Below are 20,563 nucleotides of genomic sequence, written 5' to 3' on the forward strand. Positions count from 1 at the left end.
TGTTTAAACTGCATAATAGAGAAGTTGGACCTGAGCTGACGTCACTTCGCCCCAAGCTATACCACCGGACGTCACAAAAACGAAACAAATGGCTGCCCCCAGTTAGCAGGAATAATCATGTTTTTTTTTTTTATTAATTCTAAAATTGTGCGTTTTTCATTTGTTAAAGTGTCGGTATGTGTTGGTGGTTCGGATATGCATCTTTCCAACACATAAGGCTCTTGTTGGAGTTTAGTCTACCTTTAAATATACCGAACTCCTAAAACGCACCAGTCTGATTTGACCGATTTTTGTATTTTAGAATCAATGTTAAAAGGGACACACCCTAGTTACGGCTAGTTGTTAACCATTACGGCGTTGTTTTTCGCTATTAAACACATTTTTTCACAAATAAAATTGCACTTTACTTACCGTTTATTATTTAGAATATACATTTCCATTCACCTGTAGTGTTTTTTGGTAATCCTGGTTTTTGTAATACCACAAAATGCATTTTTCGTATTTCATAAATCGCACGCACGTCTGAGAAAAAACCGTTGAGCAGACAAGGTCTAATCTATTTTTAGAAGGGATATTTCCATTTCAATGTCACAGACGTTGGTATATCACGTGACCGTTTGTTTTCTCGTGCACGGTTCGCGCAATCAACATCCGATTTGTTGTTGTTCATTTGTGAGATTTTTCTTCACAGTTCGTGAACATTTTCAGTAACAATAAAGTTCAGACAAGTAAGTGTCTCAATACAAAACGTTACAAACCCTTAAAACAAATAATTTTGCTAAGTCTTACGATATCTGGAGAGGGGATACAACCAGGACAGAATAGTTGGAACATGTCCAGGAGAGGTGAAACGAACGCACCCCAAGTCTGTGAAATTTGTCGTGACGTAGGCATTGTTGTGCTTCTACCGGTGACATCAGAATACTAACTTTCAAAATTATTTTAAGCAATTGGGACATGGGGATTCCCATGGTATTTATCGATATAAAACCTGCTTTTTCACTCCATTTGATAAAAACATGATCTAAGTGTGTTACAGGTTGGTAGATTAACCAAATTATAATTTATTTTCGCTGGATGGAACTAGGGTGTGCGGCTTTAATAGAGAATAACTAGTTAAGGACATTTGATATCTGCTTTATCCTGTGAATTGGAAATTCTGCGAGGCTCTGAACAGGATAAAGCCGATATCGGACTTCATTAACTAGTTATTTTCTTTATCCTGCAGACCGTAAAAATCAAGTGGAATAGCTCTTTATTTCAGCCATTGTACGAATACCTAGAGGTTAAATGAGCCATTTTATAATGTAGCTGTGTGCGCGATGTCAAGTTTATAGCTGAGACTGCTTTATCTGTAATCATATTGTCAACAGAAACTTGGTTGTAGGATAAAGTTATATTGATGTTGGTCTCTTCTGCACTGCTGTTAAATAGATTACACTACAAGTCTGATAGCAGTCTCTAATTTTGAGACTTTAATACATTCTTCAACTGATTCTCACTTTTCAGCATTTGCTTTCACTTGAAATGAATTTTAAACGGAATGGATTTGATGATGTAAAATGCTGAAAGAGTGTTTTGACTTACTATCATATGCCTGCTAATAAGCAATAGTCAAGAAATATTAACACTTGGGGGAGGAAATTCTCATACCAGCTCCTCACAACTGTTCTGCCATTTGTAGATAAAACTTGAAGAATATTTTGTGTGTTCCAGCATCTTAACGTAAACAACTAATAACATTGCAATGAGCTTGTATTTTATTGCTTTGATAACAGATCATCCAAATATCTATACATACGAAGATTCTTCTTCAAACAATTCACAAATGTATTACACGTATAGTCTTATGCAGCTGTAAAACCCAATATATTTCTTATGGCAAGTCCTAAATACAATAGCAGATCAAATACATAATTTACCCAACTGGCTTTTTACAAATGGGCTGGTTATGGACACACTTAAAACAAATGAGCAACACTAATCCAATAACTTCCCATTAACAAGCACGAAAATAGAAAGCAATACTAAATGAGCGATATAAACAATAGTTTAAAAGTATGATAAATATTTAACAATTAAAACTGATAAACACAAACTGGAATGATGACAGTATACGAACAAGCTTTAAAACATAGTCCAAGCTAAACTATAAACATTTTACTTCTTTTCCTATAAATGAACACAATAGAAACACCTTGATGAAAACTACCAAATGTGTTTAGTGCTGAATTATTTGCATTAAAGGGGTCATTCCCGAGTTTGCTGCATTGTAAGATGTTTCCATGATTAAACATACATATTAAATATATTTTCTTGTTTAGAATATCAGTCTCTTTATATTCAATGTGTTTCTGGCCCTCTTAATATTTGTAAGAAGCCCAAACTGGAGTTTGTCTTCGAATAATTTCGTACGTACGAAAAAAGCCTTTTTTGGAAATAAAATGAAATTTAACCTAGTACAAATATTAGAACGATCAGAAACACATTTAATATACAGCCACTAATATTTTATGCAGAAAAATATATTTGCTGTGTAATTACAGTCATCAAAAAGTATCTGTTAGTTGATAACATCTTAAACATTGCAGCAAAGTCAGGAATGTCCCTTTAATCTGCTAATAAAATAAATATTTATTCTGAAAGTAGTGGCTTATGATAGTATATCTCTTCTGTCACATTAATTTAATGAAATGATGTGCAAAAACCAGTCTAGCATGTACTTTGCCTCCTGACCATACCTCACACGGTTTTGAGCAATGGGAAAACACGATTACTACCTTGTTAGTTTAGAAGTGACCCATTAACAAGACCAACAAGGTTAGTTTAGAAGTGACCATTAACAAGACCAACAAGGTTAGTTTAGAAGTGACCCATTAACAAGACCAACAAGGTTAGTTTAGAAGTGACCATTAACAAGACCAACAAGGTTAGTTTAGAAGTGACCATTAACAAGACCAACAAGGTATATGATGAAGACTTTAACAATGGAGACAAATTCTGTTCAAACATGAGAGCTTGGAAACATTCTGCACAATTTTAATTATTGCTGTTTGGAATATTTTTAACTACTACTGTATAGAAAGGAATTTATGAACAAATCAAGCCCGTGAGAAGAAACCGTGTTCTACCACACAGGCTATGCCTGCCAAAAAGCAGCAATGAAGCTTTTGATGTGCATTTTCCTATAGACTACTACGCTACATGTGTATAATGATTTTAAAACATGAAAATATGATTGTATGCAATATATAAATACATATGCCTTATCTATGACTTCAAGAAAAATAAAATCTAAAATGTGTTAAAATAATTGTGGCTTAAAACAAGGCAGATAAAAACTTGTTTATGAAGCAAATGGAACTGATGTGTGTAAATTAAAAACAGTCTTTTCGTGAAAATGACAATGTATGTAATTAAATATAGTAAAACCAAACTATTTTAAAATTAATAAAAATCTACTTTTATAAAAATGTGTTTGCATTTCAGATCGATTCAACATAATATCTATCTTAAATAATCTCTAATAAAAACACTATTAATGTTCAGGTATTGACACGACTTAAACCCCTTTACCGTATGTAACTAGTGTAAATGTCAATAATACAAAACAAATAATAAATTTTATATAAATATTTTCATCCTACAACAAAATGCTGTATAAAATGAAATACTATAAACAGCCTGTGAATTTCTATTGAGCACCGTGTCACATACAAAGCCTTTGGAAAGCTTCTTGATATCATGCAAGTCGGTATTTAAAAATATGGATATATAAAAAGTACATACAGGATCATACACATATTCAGCTATATTATAGGTCTTATTTCAAATATTCAATACTAAGATTCAATTTGGGAGTGACATTTAATAACAAAACATTTTTCAAGGTATTGGAGCAAAAATCCACTTAAAGAAAATAGCGTAATGATGGAAGAAACCTGGGGACACGTGAAATTGTAGACCAGATTTAATTTACAACTAGCGTAGTAATGTGTGCATTTCATACAAAGTTGTAATATTGGATGTAGTGTCAAATTGACTACTAGCAACGTGGTCAACGTCTAATGCTGTGGATTGAGGCTTTTTGGTTGCAGTCACCATTTGCTATTAGTGGAGTGTGTCGTAATATAAAACATTTGCTATTAGTTGAGTGTGTCGTAATATAAAACATTTGCTATTAGTGGAGTGTGTCGTAATATAAAACAATTGCTATTACTATTTGTGTGATCCTTTATTTAGTTCCATCAGTACCTTTACAACTAAAGACAGCCATCACCAGTAATTCCGTATTTCTTCTCACAATAAGTAAGTCTGCTATGCATGTAATTTAATAATGGAAACCATTGTAAATATAAAAATGGATTCTCTGTTCTTTCTTGATGTTCATCAGGGTATGAAAAAAATAAATTATAACTGAAATTTCTTAATTTTTATAGAATTAAATTTTGATTATATTCATTACAATTTAAAGCTATTCATTTGATCCAGTTGTAACAATGCTGGCTTGTTAATTTTTTCAATGAATGTAAAAATCATGTCTGGAATGACAAATCTGATGACATAATTTTATATTAATTTCGTACTTTGTATTATCTAGAACAAAAACATAATTCAAAACAAAATATGAGTTTGTTTGTATAGATATTAATAAATATTTTCAATTTAATCACAGGATTATCTATTATTTCTTTTAGATACACTGGATATGAAAAAACCGCACCCCAACATAGCAAACTTTTGTGTGAAAGGCTTTGCTGATTCATTTTGCACTGGAAAGAAATAGACAATCCATCATTATATTAACAAATTGATGGATACAAGGTTTTAATTCAATTGTCCTTTAACACTTTTCCCCAATTCATTGGGAGTTACAGATTCAGATATATACAGTTTTTTTCTAATTTTAATGTAAGCATGCAAGTAAGTTGTACACTTGTTTTTGCTACATATTTGTTTTACAAAATAAGTGAACTTCCCATGTATGATACCAAGGGAAGGCCACAAGTTTCATAAAAATGATATCTAGCGAAAATGAGTGGTATTTTATTTATTAGTCACCTTCAAATAACTTAAAATCTGACAAGTACTTCCAACTTATGGAGACATGCGAATGCACAGAGATGCTATAAGGGAAGGTGACGTCACTTACTGAAACGATGTCACTTAGTAACTAATGTGCACCTAGTGGTGCATACAAACTTTGTATGACCATCAGACGTTCACCAGGTGGGTAATAAACATATCTGGTAATATCAGTGTAATAGTGTGAATCATCCTAACACTATGAACAATAAGTAAAGGTTCCATATATAACAAGAAAACACTAAAACATCTAAGTATGCTGTCTTGTATACATTTATATAAAATTTAACACATTTGACCTATAAAAAAGACCAAATAACAGTTCATTCGCAGCTGGGTTTTTTTTAAAGATTTAAAAAATAAATAATATATATCTAAATTTTTAATAATGTTCAACATCATATAATGAAATTAAAAATATTAAAATAGATATTTTAAATATTGCAAATGATTTACAGGGTGAATAAAATATATCCTTTAAAAAAAAAGTAAATTCATGTTATGATAAAAGTACATAAGATTTTCTATTTCTTGTCTTCAGATAAATATACCCTCTGTCATATTCAAAGACTAGCAAACGTACAGTGATGTCAAACAGCGGTGGGTGTGGATGTGTAGGTGTATATGAACACCATGAATAGTATGTGGAAAACAGAGTCACGTGAATGTTGTGTCGTAGTTTTTTTATGCATGCAGCGTGCTTCAAACAGTTCTTGGATCAGAGCGTCTAGTAAGTAGAATTCACATGAATGTTGTGTCGTCATAGTTTGTTTTATGCATGCAGCGCGCTTCAAACAGTTCTCGAATCAGAGTGCCCTTCTCTCGTTCTAGCTGTGTAATCTTGTCACTCTTTTGTGTGACTTCCTGTAAATACAGCACTTAATACATTAAAACATTACCGTGTTATCACATCCTGGTAAATACGAAACAGTGATTCATTAAAACATTATATTGGTAACTATCACATCCTGGCAAACACAAAAGAGTGATTCACATTACTTGCTATCACATCCTAGTAAACACAACACTGATACATTAAAACATTACCTTGCTAACTTATCACATCCTGGTAAATACAGAACAAAAGCCACTAAATTTTTCTGCTGCAATTTTTTTTCTTGTTTTTACAGATAAAAGATGAATTAATATTATAGTTTTTCTAGCAGAATGGCTACATACAGACCTAAAATGAAGGATCTACTTAGGTTAATCCTGGCAGTAAATCAATGATAACAAATTCTAAAATATACCCAATATTGAAGGTTTATTTATAATTCCAGCCGCTACATGTACATTTTGTATCATCTATTTCTTAAAATTGTAATATAATGTACATCAACACCACTTAGTACCAAAACCGTTACAAGTAACACATGTAGAAGTAAAACGTAATGTTTCAATAGGTATCAAATAATACAAGCTGCAACTCACATCAAAATAAGTCAAATCGAGAGAAACAAAACAAAAGAAAACATGAGGTGCAATTATAATTTAAATATATATTAAAGCTGCACACCCTAGTTCAATCCAGCGAAAATAAATTATAATTTGGTTAATCTACAAACCTGTAACACACTTAGATCACGTTTTTATCAAATGGAGTGAAAAAGCAGGTTTTATATCGATAAATACCATGGGAATCCCCATGTCCCAATTGCTTAAAATAATTTTGAAAGTTTGTATTCTGATGTCACCGGTAGATGTCGCTCGAAGCACAACAATGCCTACGTCACGACAAATTTCAAGACTTGGGGTGCATTCTTTTCACCTCTCCTGGACATGGGATACAACCAAGACACCCATCTCCAGATATCGTAGGACTTAGCAAAATTATTGGTTTTAAGGGTTTGTAACGTTTTGTATTGAGATACTTACTTGTCTGAACTTTATTGTTACTGAAAATGTTCACGAACTGTGAAGAAAAATCTCACAAATGAACAACAACAAATGATGTTGATCGCGCGAACCGTGCACGAGAAAACAAACCGAACCAAAATGATAACGGTCACGTGGTATACCAACGTCTGTGACATTGAAATGGAAATATCAATATCTAAAAATAGATTAGACCTTGTCTGCTCAACGGTTTTTTCTCAAACATGCGCCCGTTTTTCAGAAATAGGAAAAATGCATTTTGTGGTATTACAAACACCAGGATTACCAAAAAACACTTCAGGTGAATGGAAATGTATATTCTAAATAATAAACGGTAAGTAAAGTGCAATTTTATTTGTGAAAAAATGGGTTTAATAGCGAAAAACAACGCCGTAATGGTTAACAATTAGCCGTAACTAGGGTGTGTCCCTTTAATATATATTAGTATGAGAAATTTGTCAGTTATAACTTACTTGAGTAAGTTGTCTGTTTTGGCCTTTTAGCATTTTTATTGTCGACTCAGTTGCAAATCGAGGTTGATGAGGAGTAACAGCCAAATTCATGTGGAGTGGAAATCCCTGAAACATATTACAAGTACAATGTGTACACAGGTCAAATTAACATAGAGAGGGAATCCCTGAAACAAGTTACAAGTACAATGTGTACACAGGTCAAATTAACAGAGGGAATCCCTGAAACATGTTACAGTACAAGGTGTACACAAGTCAAATTAACATAGAGAGGGAATCCCTGAAACATGTTACATGTACAATGTGTACACAGGTCAAAATAACAGAGTGAATCCCTGAAACATGTTACAAGTACAAGGTGTACACAGGTCAAATTAACAGAGTGAATCCCTGAAACAAGTTACAAGTACAATGTGTACACAGGTCAAATTAACAGAGGGAATCCCTGAAACATGTTACAGTACAAGGTGTACACAAGTCAAATTAACATAGAGAGGGAATCCCTGAAACATGTTACATGTACAATGTGTACACAGGTCAAAATAACAGAGTGAATCCCTGAAACATGTTACAAGTACAAGGTGTACACAGGTCAAATTAACAGAGTGAATCCCTGAAACAAGTTACAAGTACAATGTGTACACAGGTCAAATTAACAGAGAGGGAATCCCTGAAACATGTTACAAGTACAATGTGTACACAGGTCAAATTAACAGAGAGGGAATCCCTGAAACAAGTTACAAGTACAATGTGTACACAGGTCAAATTAACATAGAGTGAATCCCTGAAACATGTTACAAGTACAATGTGTACACAGGTCAAATTAACATAGAGAGTGAATCCCTGAAACATGTTACAAGTACAATGTGTACACAGGTCAAATTAACAGAGAGTGAATCCCTGAAACATGTTACAAGTACAAGGTGTACACAGGTCAAATTAACAGAGAGTGAATCCCTGAAACATGTTACAAGTACAAGGTGTACACAGGTCAAATTAACATAGAGAGTGAATCCCTGAAACATGTTACAAGTACAATGTGTACACAGGTCAAATTAACAGAGAGGGAATCCCTGAAACATGTTACAAGTACAATGTGTACACAGGTCAAATTAACATAGAGAGTGAATCCCTGAAACATATTACAAGTGCAATGTGTACACAGGTCAAATTAACAGAGAGGGAATCCCTGAAACATGTTACAAGTACAATGTGTACACAGGTCAAATTAACATAGAGAGGGAATCCCTGAAACATGTTACAAGTACAAGGTGTACACAGGTCAAATTAACATAGAGAGGGAATCCCTGAAACATGTTACAAGTACAATGTGTACACAGGTCAAATTAACATAGAGAGGGAATCCCTGAAACATGTTACAAGTACAATGTGTACACAGGTCAAATTAACATAGAGTGAATCCCTGAAACATGTTACAAGTACAATGTGTACACAGGTCAAATTAACAGAGAAGGTATCCCTGAAACATGTTACAAGTACAATGTGTACACAGGTCAAATTAACATAGAGAGGGAATCCCCGAAACTTGTTACAAGTACAATGTGTAGATGTGGAGATGAATTCCCTGAAACGTGCTACAAGTACGGTATGAACACAGGTCACATTCGTGTGAACACGAATTCCCTGAAACGTGCTACAAGCTACAAGTACGGTATGAACACAGGTCACATTCGTGTGAACACGAATTCCCTGAAACGTGCTACAAGTACGGTGTGAACACGAATTCCCTGAAACGTGCTACAAGTACGGTGTGTACACTGGTCATCAGTTAAATGTTTTTGACCATGGCTATTTCATTCCTGAATGAGCCTACCATTAAGCAATTCATGTTATATTCTTTATTTCTCTATCATATCAATAAATCAATAAGCATAAATAAATGAATGAATGTTTAACGACACACTAGCACAAAAAAAATAAATAAATGAAGATGGCACAAGAGAGATTTAGGTAATTAACTCTGTTCTACCCTCGTCACTTGTTATACAAATCACATCAAATATCTTGTACCAGTGAACTGAAAATATATCCAGGCAAGGTTAATAAACAACAATCTACTGTACCTTTTAAGACTGGTTGTATTTGTAGTCAATATTTATCACTATATTAAAATGAAAATCCAATTTCTGAAGAAAAAGTATGTACACTAATCAAGAGATATTTCTAACCTCAAGGGGTGTAACTTGAATCAAATAAGTAAGACCAATCCCAATAGTTTATCATCTGCCAGACTAACAACACTGTACCTTCTCTGAACTCTCGATCAACGTCTTTAGCTGTTGATTAACTTCCATAATTCGCGACTTCTGAAAGTTCATCCTTTCTTGATGTGCTTCCAGTGAGTGTTCCTGAATTAACAGAAAAATTAAATCATAAAAAGCTACTGACTATTTAAGCACACACACAGAGATTATGATCATGACCAGGGATTGAATTAGACGACAGCACTACAGCAATTGCTGTCATGCCCCCTAAACTTGCCGTAAAGCCCTCCAAATTTCACCCCTACCAATGGCAATGTATTGCCATGCCCCTCTTGCCGTCAGTGCCCAACAATAAATCAGACTGAAGTTGGTCTTGAATGTTATTGGAAACCTACCTTTTATTATGTTGTCCTGAAAAAGTACTTTAATTTCACAATGCAAATAATTAAAGAAGTCAAAAGTTATAATTTCGATTGTGTAAAATTATGGTTTTGGAAATGCAGACATTTTACGAGTTATACCAATTAAACAGATTACGAAAATTTAGAACAGTCGGAAACTCTCAATGTGGAACCAAAATGTTCTGAATTAGGTGTGCGGGTCGAATTTACCACAGATAACTGCTAATAACGCTCATAACAATGTACATGTGTTGTTTTATTTACAAAAACAAAACTGTAAACGTTATCTTGCAGTTTGCAAACCACACACCCGTGTTCGAGAGATGGACAAAGCAATTACGAATAAGTCCAGATGTGCAATATCTTGATGAGAAAGTGGCACTAAAATCGGCAAACAAAATATTGACACGATTGCGAAATCTTTGTTGAAGACCACTTTGTAAAAAAACGTCTTGCTTGATATCATTCTTCGTACATGAGCATACCGGCGGCACGTCGTGTATTATGGCAAATGTAAACTAGGATATAATATCCATAAATTTTATAAAACTGTTGTTGGCATATAATAAAAATAATTCATTGTCAATTTGCATCTAACAATTAACAAAATTGGGCTCAAAAAAAAGAAAACGAAAAACTAAACAATGTGTCTGATGTATGTATATTATTAATAAATGTATATATTATTGTGCATTTAGGCCCATAGTGTGAGAAAACAACAACAATACACAATAAATACCTGTATGCAGCGAACCATTTGGCACAAGGAAAATAGTTTCCAGTTCAAGCAAATTTGTTTCAGTCAATTTTATTTTATGGCTAATGTTTTTTTTTGCCTCCATGCCCTATAAAGATCTTCTTACTTTGCTGTTGTGCCCCTAGTGTGTTCTTAAAACTGCTGTAGTGCCCTCCTCATCCCATGCCCCCCTAAGGCAATAATCGCAGTGCCCCTCTGACAACGTAATTCAAACCCTGCATGACATAATAGGTTTGACATTCAGTTTAGTAAGAGCATATTAAACACATACCATTATTGTACACAAGCCAAAACTGAATTTTAAAATTTATACACAAAATTATTTAATGTTAAAAAATTCATAAAAAAATATAACAGTGAAGAAAATGAAATGCTATTGTTTTGATGAGGCCATCTACAAGAAAAGCATACAAGCATGCTCACGTTCAGATTTGTCTTAATGCGGCCATCTATAAGAAAAGCGTACAAGCATGCTCACGTTCAGATTTGTCTTGCCCAGGTATTTCTGCTTGTCGTGAATGGCTGCCAGCTGTTTGCGGTACCACTGACAACAGAGTTCGGTCATCTCGAGACCCTGGAGGAGGACATCTCGCTCTTCTTCCAGCTGCTTCATCCGCTTGATCTGTTAATAACAATACGCAGTACTAAAACATGTCTTGTTTGTTCTTCATCTACCACTAAACATACAATAACAACATGCAGTACTACAACGTTTCTTGTTTGTTCTTCATCTACCATTAAACATACAACAACAACATGCAGTATTAAAACATGTCGTTTGTTCTTCATCTACCACTAAACATACAATAACAACACGCAGTACTAAAACGTTTCTTGTTTGTTCTTCATCTACACTAAACATACAATAACAACACGCAGTACTAAAACATTTGTTTGTAATAATTTTTTGTTATAATGCCTCCCTACCAATATCCTGGCTACACCACAGTATTTCACAATCAAACTTCAATGTCTAAAATCAGGCAATTTTTTAAAATAACTGAAAGTTTACTAATCAACTGGAAAATTAGGCCACTTATTTGACAAGACTGACTGAAAATGAATCGGGGGGGGGGGGGGGGGGGAAGAAGAAGAAAGATTGTACCACAAACCGATTTGGTGGTACTAATAGCTGCCTCCCATGAGAACTTTTCTCTATGCACAATTCTTTAAGTATACTAAAATCCTACTCTATCATTACTATGTATATCTGCAATGTAGTGTTGCCACCGACACAGTTCTGACATTAAACATGTATATGAAGGTGAATGTTGACCAACTCTCCAAATATCGACTCCTGTTGAACACCTGTTCACCTCGTATCGAGACCTCTGAGAATTAAAAACTTGGGTAACAAACACTTGGAGTATGCAAAAATACATTCTGGAAACACATTTCCTTCTCCTTTTTTTGCATAACCCGTTATGTTCATGTATATGGTGCCCCAAATATTGAACTAAAATAGGTTACACAAAATTAAATTTAATAGAGCAAAATCCAAATAAATTATTGTTCAGATTACAATTTTCAGAGGTCTGCATATTTAACTCTGACTGCCACTATCAGTGGTTGCAAAACGAAGTACTAGTAGGCGTTGGAACTGACAGCGTAGGAGTTGGGGGTTTATTGAGAGCTACATACACGCGGTAATGGGGGTACATGGGTGGGGGGGGGGGGGGGGGGGGGGGGGGGGGGGGGGGGGGGGGGGGGGGGGGGGGGGGGGGGTGCTCTACGGGCCGGAGTCTGTTACCACAGAAGTGTGCAATGTAGTCCACTTGTAATGCATATAGTTGGTGAAATTGTTGGCCCAAGAATAGAACAAGTATGACTCAGTGGTTTTCCGTTTAAAAAAAAAAAAAAAAGCTATTTTCTATTTCATGTTTTTGTAAATTCTGTTTCATTTCCGTTTCAGACTACAATATGTAATTAACAATTGAACTAGCATAAGTTGTGACAAATTAAAGGGTCCGAAAATTGACTCAGTGACTGGTGTCGACATGTGTCGCTGTGTCGCCATGCGTCGCTATTTCTCATTAAATCAAAGTAAGCCTACATATTAGTAGCGAAAAATAACATCAGGAGCAAAGGCTACAATTATAATAACTACACAAAGCATGATTGTCCAACAATTAAGTGCACTGCTTTATTCAACGAGGCTTAGGGTTCACAAAACGTAAACATTTATTTTATCATCTCTTTGACAGTCCAATGTCGTCTGCAAATTGAAGTGTGTGCATGACACAGCAGAAATAAAGTAACATTGCAACGTTCAGCTAGCCGTTTTGTTGCTAAATGTTTGCAAACATATTTTGACTGGTGGTTCCCGAAATGGTCATTTGGTTTAATGTGTAGTGTAAAAATCTGTCTTCCAAGACAAGCATTAGCGACAAACCGCTGGCTAAATTTACTCCTGGAAAAAAAAAAAGAGTCCCATCTGCGCAGGCGCAATAGACTAAGCAGTAAACTAGCCCCAAGTTCAGCCAGCAAATGTTTCGCTAACGTTCGAGAAGTATTTGATTGGTTCGCAATGTGACCATTTGGTTTACCGTGAAGCACATAATCCAGTCTAGCGTTTGCCAATAGTACTGCGTACAGGTAAATTGTCAATTTTATAGCGTGTGGCAATAGTAAAATAGTATTCATTTTGTTAACTTTGCGGAAAATCGTAATTCCGTTTCCAAATGTAAATTCCGTTTCACAATGGGAATTCCGTCCGTATTTCTGCGATCGCGGAGAATCACTGGGTCTACTGTGCACATGAATCAAAACAAAACATATTTTAAAAACAAAGGCAATGAGCAGTAATGGAGGCTGTATTCGTGGGAAACTCAAAGTGTTCCTGAAGAAAATAACCCATAGAAGCCGAGCTATACATTCAGACAAGAACCAAGAAAATATGAACTGGAGTCTGAGCAACTGTGGCGAAAACAGATGTCGGATATAAGGGTAGTAAATGTCGCATGCAACGCACGATGCCTTGTTTTGCAACCACTGACTATATGTGACAATCTCCCATCAGTGAATACCTACAGCGTTATAGTCGACGCCACTTGATAGGGTGTGTCTCCTGGCAGAGTTCTGACGACGGACCGGTTTCTGAACCATGTTACCTCCACCATCTCGAGAACTTTCGACACCTTTCTTTTGAAACTGCTCAATATTAGCTGCAGGTTAAATAAAGAGAAAATATGACAGTCAGCCATGCAAAGACAACTAATATTGCTTTCATACACTACACACAATATATAATAAAAATTACAATGTTCCAGTAAAAGGTTTGTTTGTGAAAATGTTTAATGAAAAAAACATATTTATGTGAATAAGCGATAACACCAGACAGATGTGTCCAGATTATTTATCCAAAGTAAAAATAAAGTCATTGTTGATTGTTCATTATTTGTACTTTATAAAAGAAATTAAAATAGGCTTGTAAATGTGCCTTAAAAATCTTAAGTGAAATATTGTATAATACAGGGAACATTTAGTTTTCAAAATCCTGATTAGAGATATTTCTAGTCAAGTAAAAATTGATTAGCAACTACTGTTTAGTGTTTTAATATTGTGTAGCAATCTCTGAATCTTGCGTAGTGACTTTAATTTTTTTTTGTCATACCCTGACAACAGCAGTCGATTATTTGGCTATTTTGACTTTGACTAGCATGTGGTTAACTAGTAATATAGTATCATATATGAGTACAGCTCAGATCATGGGTACAGAAACTGTTACACCTAGGTCAAATATTAAACTTTGCACAAATCATGTGAAATGACACTAATTTACTGACTGATATCTAAACTATGTAGATTTATAACTTGCAGATCAAGAACATAAGAATTTTGCTCTTGACGGAGCATTTCATAGCAAGACATGCATATCTTCTGCTCATAACATGGTGTCTTGTGATGCATAGTAACTGACAATAAATAAGGTCATTTCACAATTAAACCCAAAAACAAACATGAATAAGTGGAAGACTATGTGAAGACACCAAAAAACCCAAATTGTGTATAAACTTAAAGTTTAGAAGTGACACTGTAAAATAGACACCCTTATGAGCAGCAGATTAAAAAAAAAAAGTTTCCAGGTAAAGAAAACTAACACCATTGGACATATACAACAATGAACACAATATGGTACATGGAAATAGATTTATTCATCATTTATGATAACCCAAAATCAATAGCACACATTGAAGTAGAAAGACTATTTCAAATCACCTTCTGCGCATAACACAGACACTGATTATGCCAAAATACATCATAAAACACTGCAAATCATACAGATGTGACCCCATTTGACAGAATGACTTAATCATTCCTAGGATGTGTTAGCTTGTCTTGAGTAATAATAAAAATAAAAAAATACAATGTACTAGTATATATATATGCTATAGACTTGTGACACAGAAAACCGGTAAAATATGTTTTTAAAAACTGAATCTTTGTAATATTTCGAGTTCACTTTTATAATGAATATAAAAGATTGGAAGTAGAAGCTCTGTAAATATACTCAGCAGGATAATATTGCCTCTCAATTAGTGTTAAGTTATAACATCTTACTTTAATGATTGGGAGAAGAAAAAACAAAACAATAAACGAAATATGAGGAAAAAATAGTTGGCAATCACTGGAATAAAACTTGTAATTTGATCATTGGGATCCAATACTAAACAGAAATCATGTAGGCAATTTGTGTCTTTAAAAGAAATCCTTGGAACAGGCATAATGTCCAGGATCTTATTGGAGAAAAAAACACGAGGTGTCCAATACATCAGACATGACATAGTGCTGCCCCATTTTCCTCAGGAAACTCAGCTCTGTTCCATCGTCATCAACACTTTCAACCTGCAAAATATGAAAATGTCACATTATATAACAAGCTTGTACAATGTACTGACAAAATGTAAACAGAAAAAACTCCACATTTGTTTCATGTTTGTGCTGTTGCTTCTGTTGTTTATCTTACAAGGTTTGTTGTCAACATCCAAATAAATTTTCATGAGGTTTAAATAACTAAGTAATTTAATCCAAAACTTAAATCTGTTTTCTACATTCCATAAAGTTTTTTTTGGCACAAATGGCAAAAGGGGGTGAGGGGGTTAGGATCGGTCAGGTAACCCGAGCCACACATATTATTTAATTTGGTCTAATTGTATTTTACTTCCAGGTTCCTTGTAATAAAGTGTTAAAATGTAAAAAAAAACCCCACTTCAAATGGTTAACATAAAATGATACCTAAAAGTTATGTTTATAGATAAAACAACTAAGTCAATATTTTTTGTAGCATTTTTTTGTTAAAGTTTGTGGTTGCTATGGTTATGAAAATGCCTACATAAATAGCCAATGAAAAGATGGATTTTGATTATTTAAAGTTTTTTCGGGCCATAACAAAGACTAACTAAAATAATCCTCAAAAGACTGTTCAGACATCTGCTTAAAACTTTTCTGTTCAAAGATTTTGATTACCGAATAGAAGTACATCAAACATAAAATAAAAGAACTTTAACCCTTTTTTGTTTCACCATCAAAGACTACAAAGAACAAAGTGGCTAGTCTTGTTAACACATCTTTTAGAACAGGTGGCAATTAGGGGCAATAAAAATTCTAAAGGTAGACACAGGTGGGCCACACAGGTGAGAGGTGTTACTATACAATACATTCAACCTCACTTTGAATCTGTAGTATCAAAAGGATGTGGATTATCACATTGGTGATAATTAAAAGTTCAAAATATTTCAAAAGACAACATAAAAGGCTTTTTTCCAAAATTTGTACTCTTGTACTTCAACAAATAAATGGAGTCTGTGTTATGAGCAGCATGCCATGAGTTAAAATTGAGTTAAAATTTACTTATTTATTACAAAAATTAGGCAGATATATTTCAAGCACTATTTCATTAATGTGGACCAACATAAAGCTGGTTTAATTAATTAGGCACATTGATTTGCAAACAATCACTTCAGCTCATAACAAAGGTTCCAAAAATTAAAATAAAATGGGTGTCTGTGTTATGAGCAGAATACCATGAGTTACAATTGAGTTAAAATTTGCTTATTTATTACAAAAATTAGACAGATATATTTCAAGCACTATTTCATTAATGTGGACCAAGATCAAGCTGGTTTAATTAATTAGGCACATTGGTTTGCAAACAATCACTTCAGCTCATAACAAAGACTCCAAAAATAAAAATAAAATGGGTGTCTGTGTTATGCGCAGAATACTATGAGTTAAAATTGGGTTAAAATTAGCTTATTTATTACAAAAATTAGACAGATATATTTCAAGCATTATTTCAATAATGTGCACCAACATAAAGCTGGTTTAATTAATTAGGCACATTGATTTGCAAACAATCACTTCAGCTCATAACAAAGACTCCAAAAATTAAAATAAAATGGGTGTCTGTGTTATGAGCAGAATACCATGAGTTACAATTGGGTTAAAATTTGCTTATTTATTACAAAAATTAGACAGATATATTTCAAGCACTATTTCATTAATGTGCACCAACATAAAGCTGGTTTAATTAATTAGGCATGTTATATGCGAACTATCACTTCTGCTCATAACGAAGACGCGAGTCTAATGGTGAGAGAATGACCATCAAAAATGCATTTATCATCATAAAATTTATCACAAAGTGTCTCAAGTAAAAAGAAGAAACATTAACAAAAGAAATACTAACCTTCCATTCGTGTGCACTGCTCGGTTATCAACCAAATTGAAGAAAAACGTCCCTGGATCAAATTGGCTTCCGCTCATAACATGTGTCAAAACCAACAGACACGAACGCAGATCAAGCTCTCTTTGTAAATCACAACGTGCTTGGCACAAACCAATGACGCGTTGCTTTTAGTAAACAACTTGTGGAATGTATTAAGCAAATTTACAACATATCACAATTTTACCCAAAGTTGCAGCATGTGTTCTTTCGCTCATAACGCACGTGTTCTTTCGCTCATAACGCACGTGTTCTTTCGCTCATAACGCACAGGACACCAATCACTTGCGAGTTATATATATGACCATAAATTACGTAATTTTACAATCACAAATCTCAGTTTTTCCCCGTGTACAGTACTAAAGTGTACATATTAAGCCATGTGGTCTTTGTGACGAAAAAACACTTTGTTGCAGTAGATACATGCGTCGTCTAGCATTAATGTAAATAAGACACTAATGGTTATGAGCGGAATGTAGATTTATCACCAGTAAAATCATGCAATTTACTTAAATATACATGGAAACAATTTAATAAGAAAATAACAAGAGTATTTATCTTATGTTAGGTGGTAGTTAAGGTCTGTATATTGCTTTTGTACATGGGGCATTTGTTGATCAAAATTTGTAGTCGTCATGATGTAACAAAATGGCCATGGTTTTTACCCACTATTACTGTCGTTTTAGCTTTTTCCTGAACTTGGTGCAAACCAAACATAGCAAACTTTGCTCCTACTAGGTTCTATAAAGTCTTTCCTGGACATAGTTGTAAAAGCAACTTTGAAATTTTTTACATATCCTTTGAAAATTAATTTTTTGTTCAACATACACTCAGTGTACCCATGATCTGAGCCGTACTCATATAGCATGTGTATTACTCTAGTAATATATTACCATATATAGCATGTGTATTACTCTAGTAATATATTACCATATATAGCATGTGTATTACTCTAGTAATATATTACCATATATAGCATGTAAATATCTCTTGCAGTACTAGCTCTGCCACTCGTCAAATTCATGTATTGTGAAATTTAAAAACTGGCAAATTTTATTTTAATAAATTGTGGCTTTGCATTTTTTTAAAGATAAAATATTTTGTTCACCCAGAGCTAGCCCTGAACTCTAGTAAAACATTACCATATATAGCATGAGGATCACTCTTGTAAATATTTGATGGAGCCAATTTGCTATCACTTTTAGATCCTGACAAAGATGTGTATTCTTTCTGCCAGTTCTTCAGCTCGACAAGCACTCTGTCACTCTTAGAAACATCTCGAGGGGGCAATTTAGGAGGGGCCATGTCCGAACCAGAAAGCGACTTTTTCTGCAGTGGTGGTCTAGATCGTTCTGGTCGGGGAGGAGGGTAGACATCTTGGCTTCTGTAAATATTGTCATTTCTCACTGGACCTGGGTACTGTCTACGATTATTCGTGCTAGCCGCATTGTTTGGTTTGACAGCTGCCGTTACTGGATAATTTACATGAGACGCAGATACTGGATTCCGGATTCGACTGCCACCAGGCACAGAAGGTTCTCTCGACTTCGTGACTCGACTTGAAATGTTGCTTGGATTGTTATTCTGTTGTTTATTGAGATTGCTTTTATCGGCTGGCTTATCAGTCTGAGCATCTTTATTTATTTTACCATTTTCCAAACCACTTCTACTAGAAAACAGTGCTAGTTTTAAGCCCGACACAAACCTACTGAAAGTGAGTAAACCATTTGGAGGGGTAACTTTACGCAGTGCTTCTATAACACCAAACGGCAAACCTTTCACACCTTGGTCGCTCCACCGAGATTCAATGTCACACAACCGTACAAAACCATTTCGATTCTCATCTAAAATCTCAAATAAAATTTTTAAAGAGGAGATAAATTGTTTGGGCAATTCTGAGTCTGCATTCTGTACACTGTCACGACTGTTTTCCACATTAGACATTTTTCATTGTATTATTTGAAAACATTTACGGCCGCCTATGTCGAAGAATCATTTGTCTTCGCCGTAAGCTGACACCCATCTGTTTTTAAGATTATATACCGAAAACTGAACGAGTATTACGCCTCACACTAAACTAGCTATACCACAAAATAGCGACAGCAAAGCCAGTGTAAATAAGACCGTGAAAGGTTTATTATCGACTTATTCATTGGTCCTCTTCAGGAATGAATATTGTTAGACACCCAATGAACGTTCTGTATATTTATATCATGAAATTGAGAAAGCTCTAATTCTATTGGTTCATCTTGACCATATTGCACACAGTACTGGCAGCCTTACTCATTTAACCCTCTAACATCAATGTCTTGGCATGTGAAGCCACCATAGCTCAGTGGTTAGAGCACTGGTCTTGTAAACCAGGGGTCGGGAGTTCGATCCTCCCTGGTGGCTGTGGAAATACTTTTTTTTTCCTTGTTTTTTTTTCGAAAGTTAAATGTTCCATCATATTAAATATTTGACTACAAGCAATATATTTTTGATTTCGACAACGTAGACATTTCTCAAATAAATTTGGTATTGAACAATTCCTCTTCAATATATTACGGCCTACAATGTTCTGTTAAGGTTTCACATGTAATTGTATCAACTTTGTGATTTGTGCTCTGCATATATGCATTTTTTTTTATTTTTTTTTTTTTTTTTTTTTACACATTATTATTATTATTAATTATGTGTATAAACACACGTAGACACCAAATTTAAAGGCACTGCCCCAACTTATTGGTACCGTACTGATGATAGTTAAAAAGCACTGTGAAATATATTTGGCTGTTACTAACTTTGGCCTACACAGAAATACAACTTCTTGCACAAATTTAAATAACTAATATACAATAATAAAAATTTTTAACACGTAACTAGACCTCTGCTGGAGATGCAGATCAATTATATAGGCCCTATACATTTTCATTAGAATCAACAAACCCGTAAAGTCCATTCCTCCTCTGATTGCACACCCTTACTTTTTATAATTTCAACTAACATTTAAAACTACAATTTTAATTGCAAATTTATGTTTTTGC

At 34.3% G+C, this 20,563-nt stretch overlaps 1 protein-coding gene and 1 non-coding gene across 2 annotated transcripts; one reads left to right on the forward strand and one right to left on the reverse strand.

Moving 5' to 3' along the window:
• Positions 1–2,518: 2,518 nt before the first annotated feature.
• LOC121383153 (suppressor APC domain-containing protein 2-like) lies at positions 2,519–19,565 on the reverse strand. Its single transcript, XM_041512981.1, has 6 exons — positions 18,680–19,565; positions 13,844–13,977; positions 11,292–11,435; positions 9,698–9,799; positions 7,434–7,538; positions 2,519–5,949 (listed from the first exon to the last, which is right to left on the reverse strand). The coding sequence occupies exons 1-6, from the start codon at positions 19,479–19,481 to the stop codon at positions 5,827–5,829; spliced, it is 1,410 nt and encodes a 469-aa protein (XP_041368915.1). The 5' UTR covers positions 19,482–19,565; the 3' UTR covers positions 2,519–5,826.
• Positions 19,566–19,858: 293 nt separating this feature from the next.
• Positions 19,859–19,931, forward strand: Trnat-ugu. Its single transcript has one exon. It is a non-coding gene; the product is annotated as a tRNA-Thr (tRNA).
• Positions 19,932–20,563: the final 632 nt, after the last annotated feature.

This window comes from Gigantopelta aegis, chromosome 10 (genome assembly GCF_016097555.1).
Source record: "Gigantopelta aegis isolate Gae_Host chromosome 10, Gae_host_genome, whole genome shotgun sequence".
In the NCBI taxonomy this organism is placed as follows: Eukaryota; Metazoa; Mollusca; class Gastropoda; order Neomphalida; family Peltospiridae; genus Gigantopelta; species Gigantopelta aegis.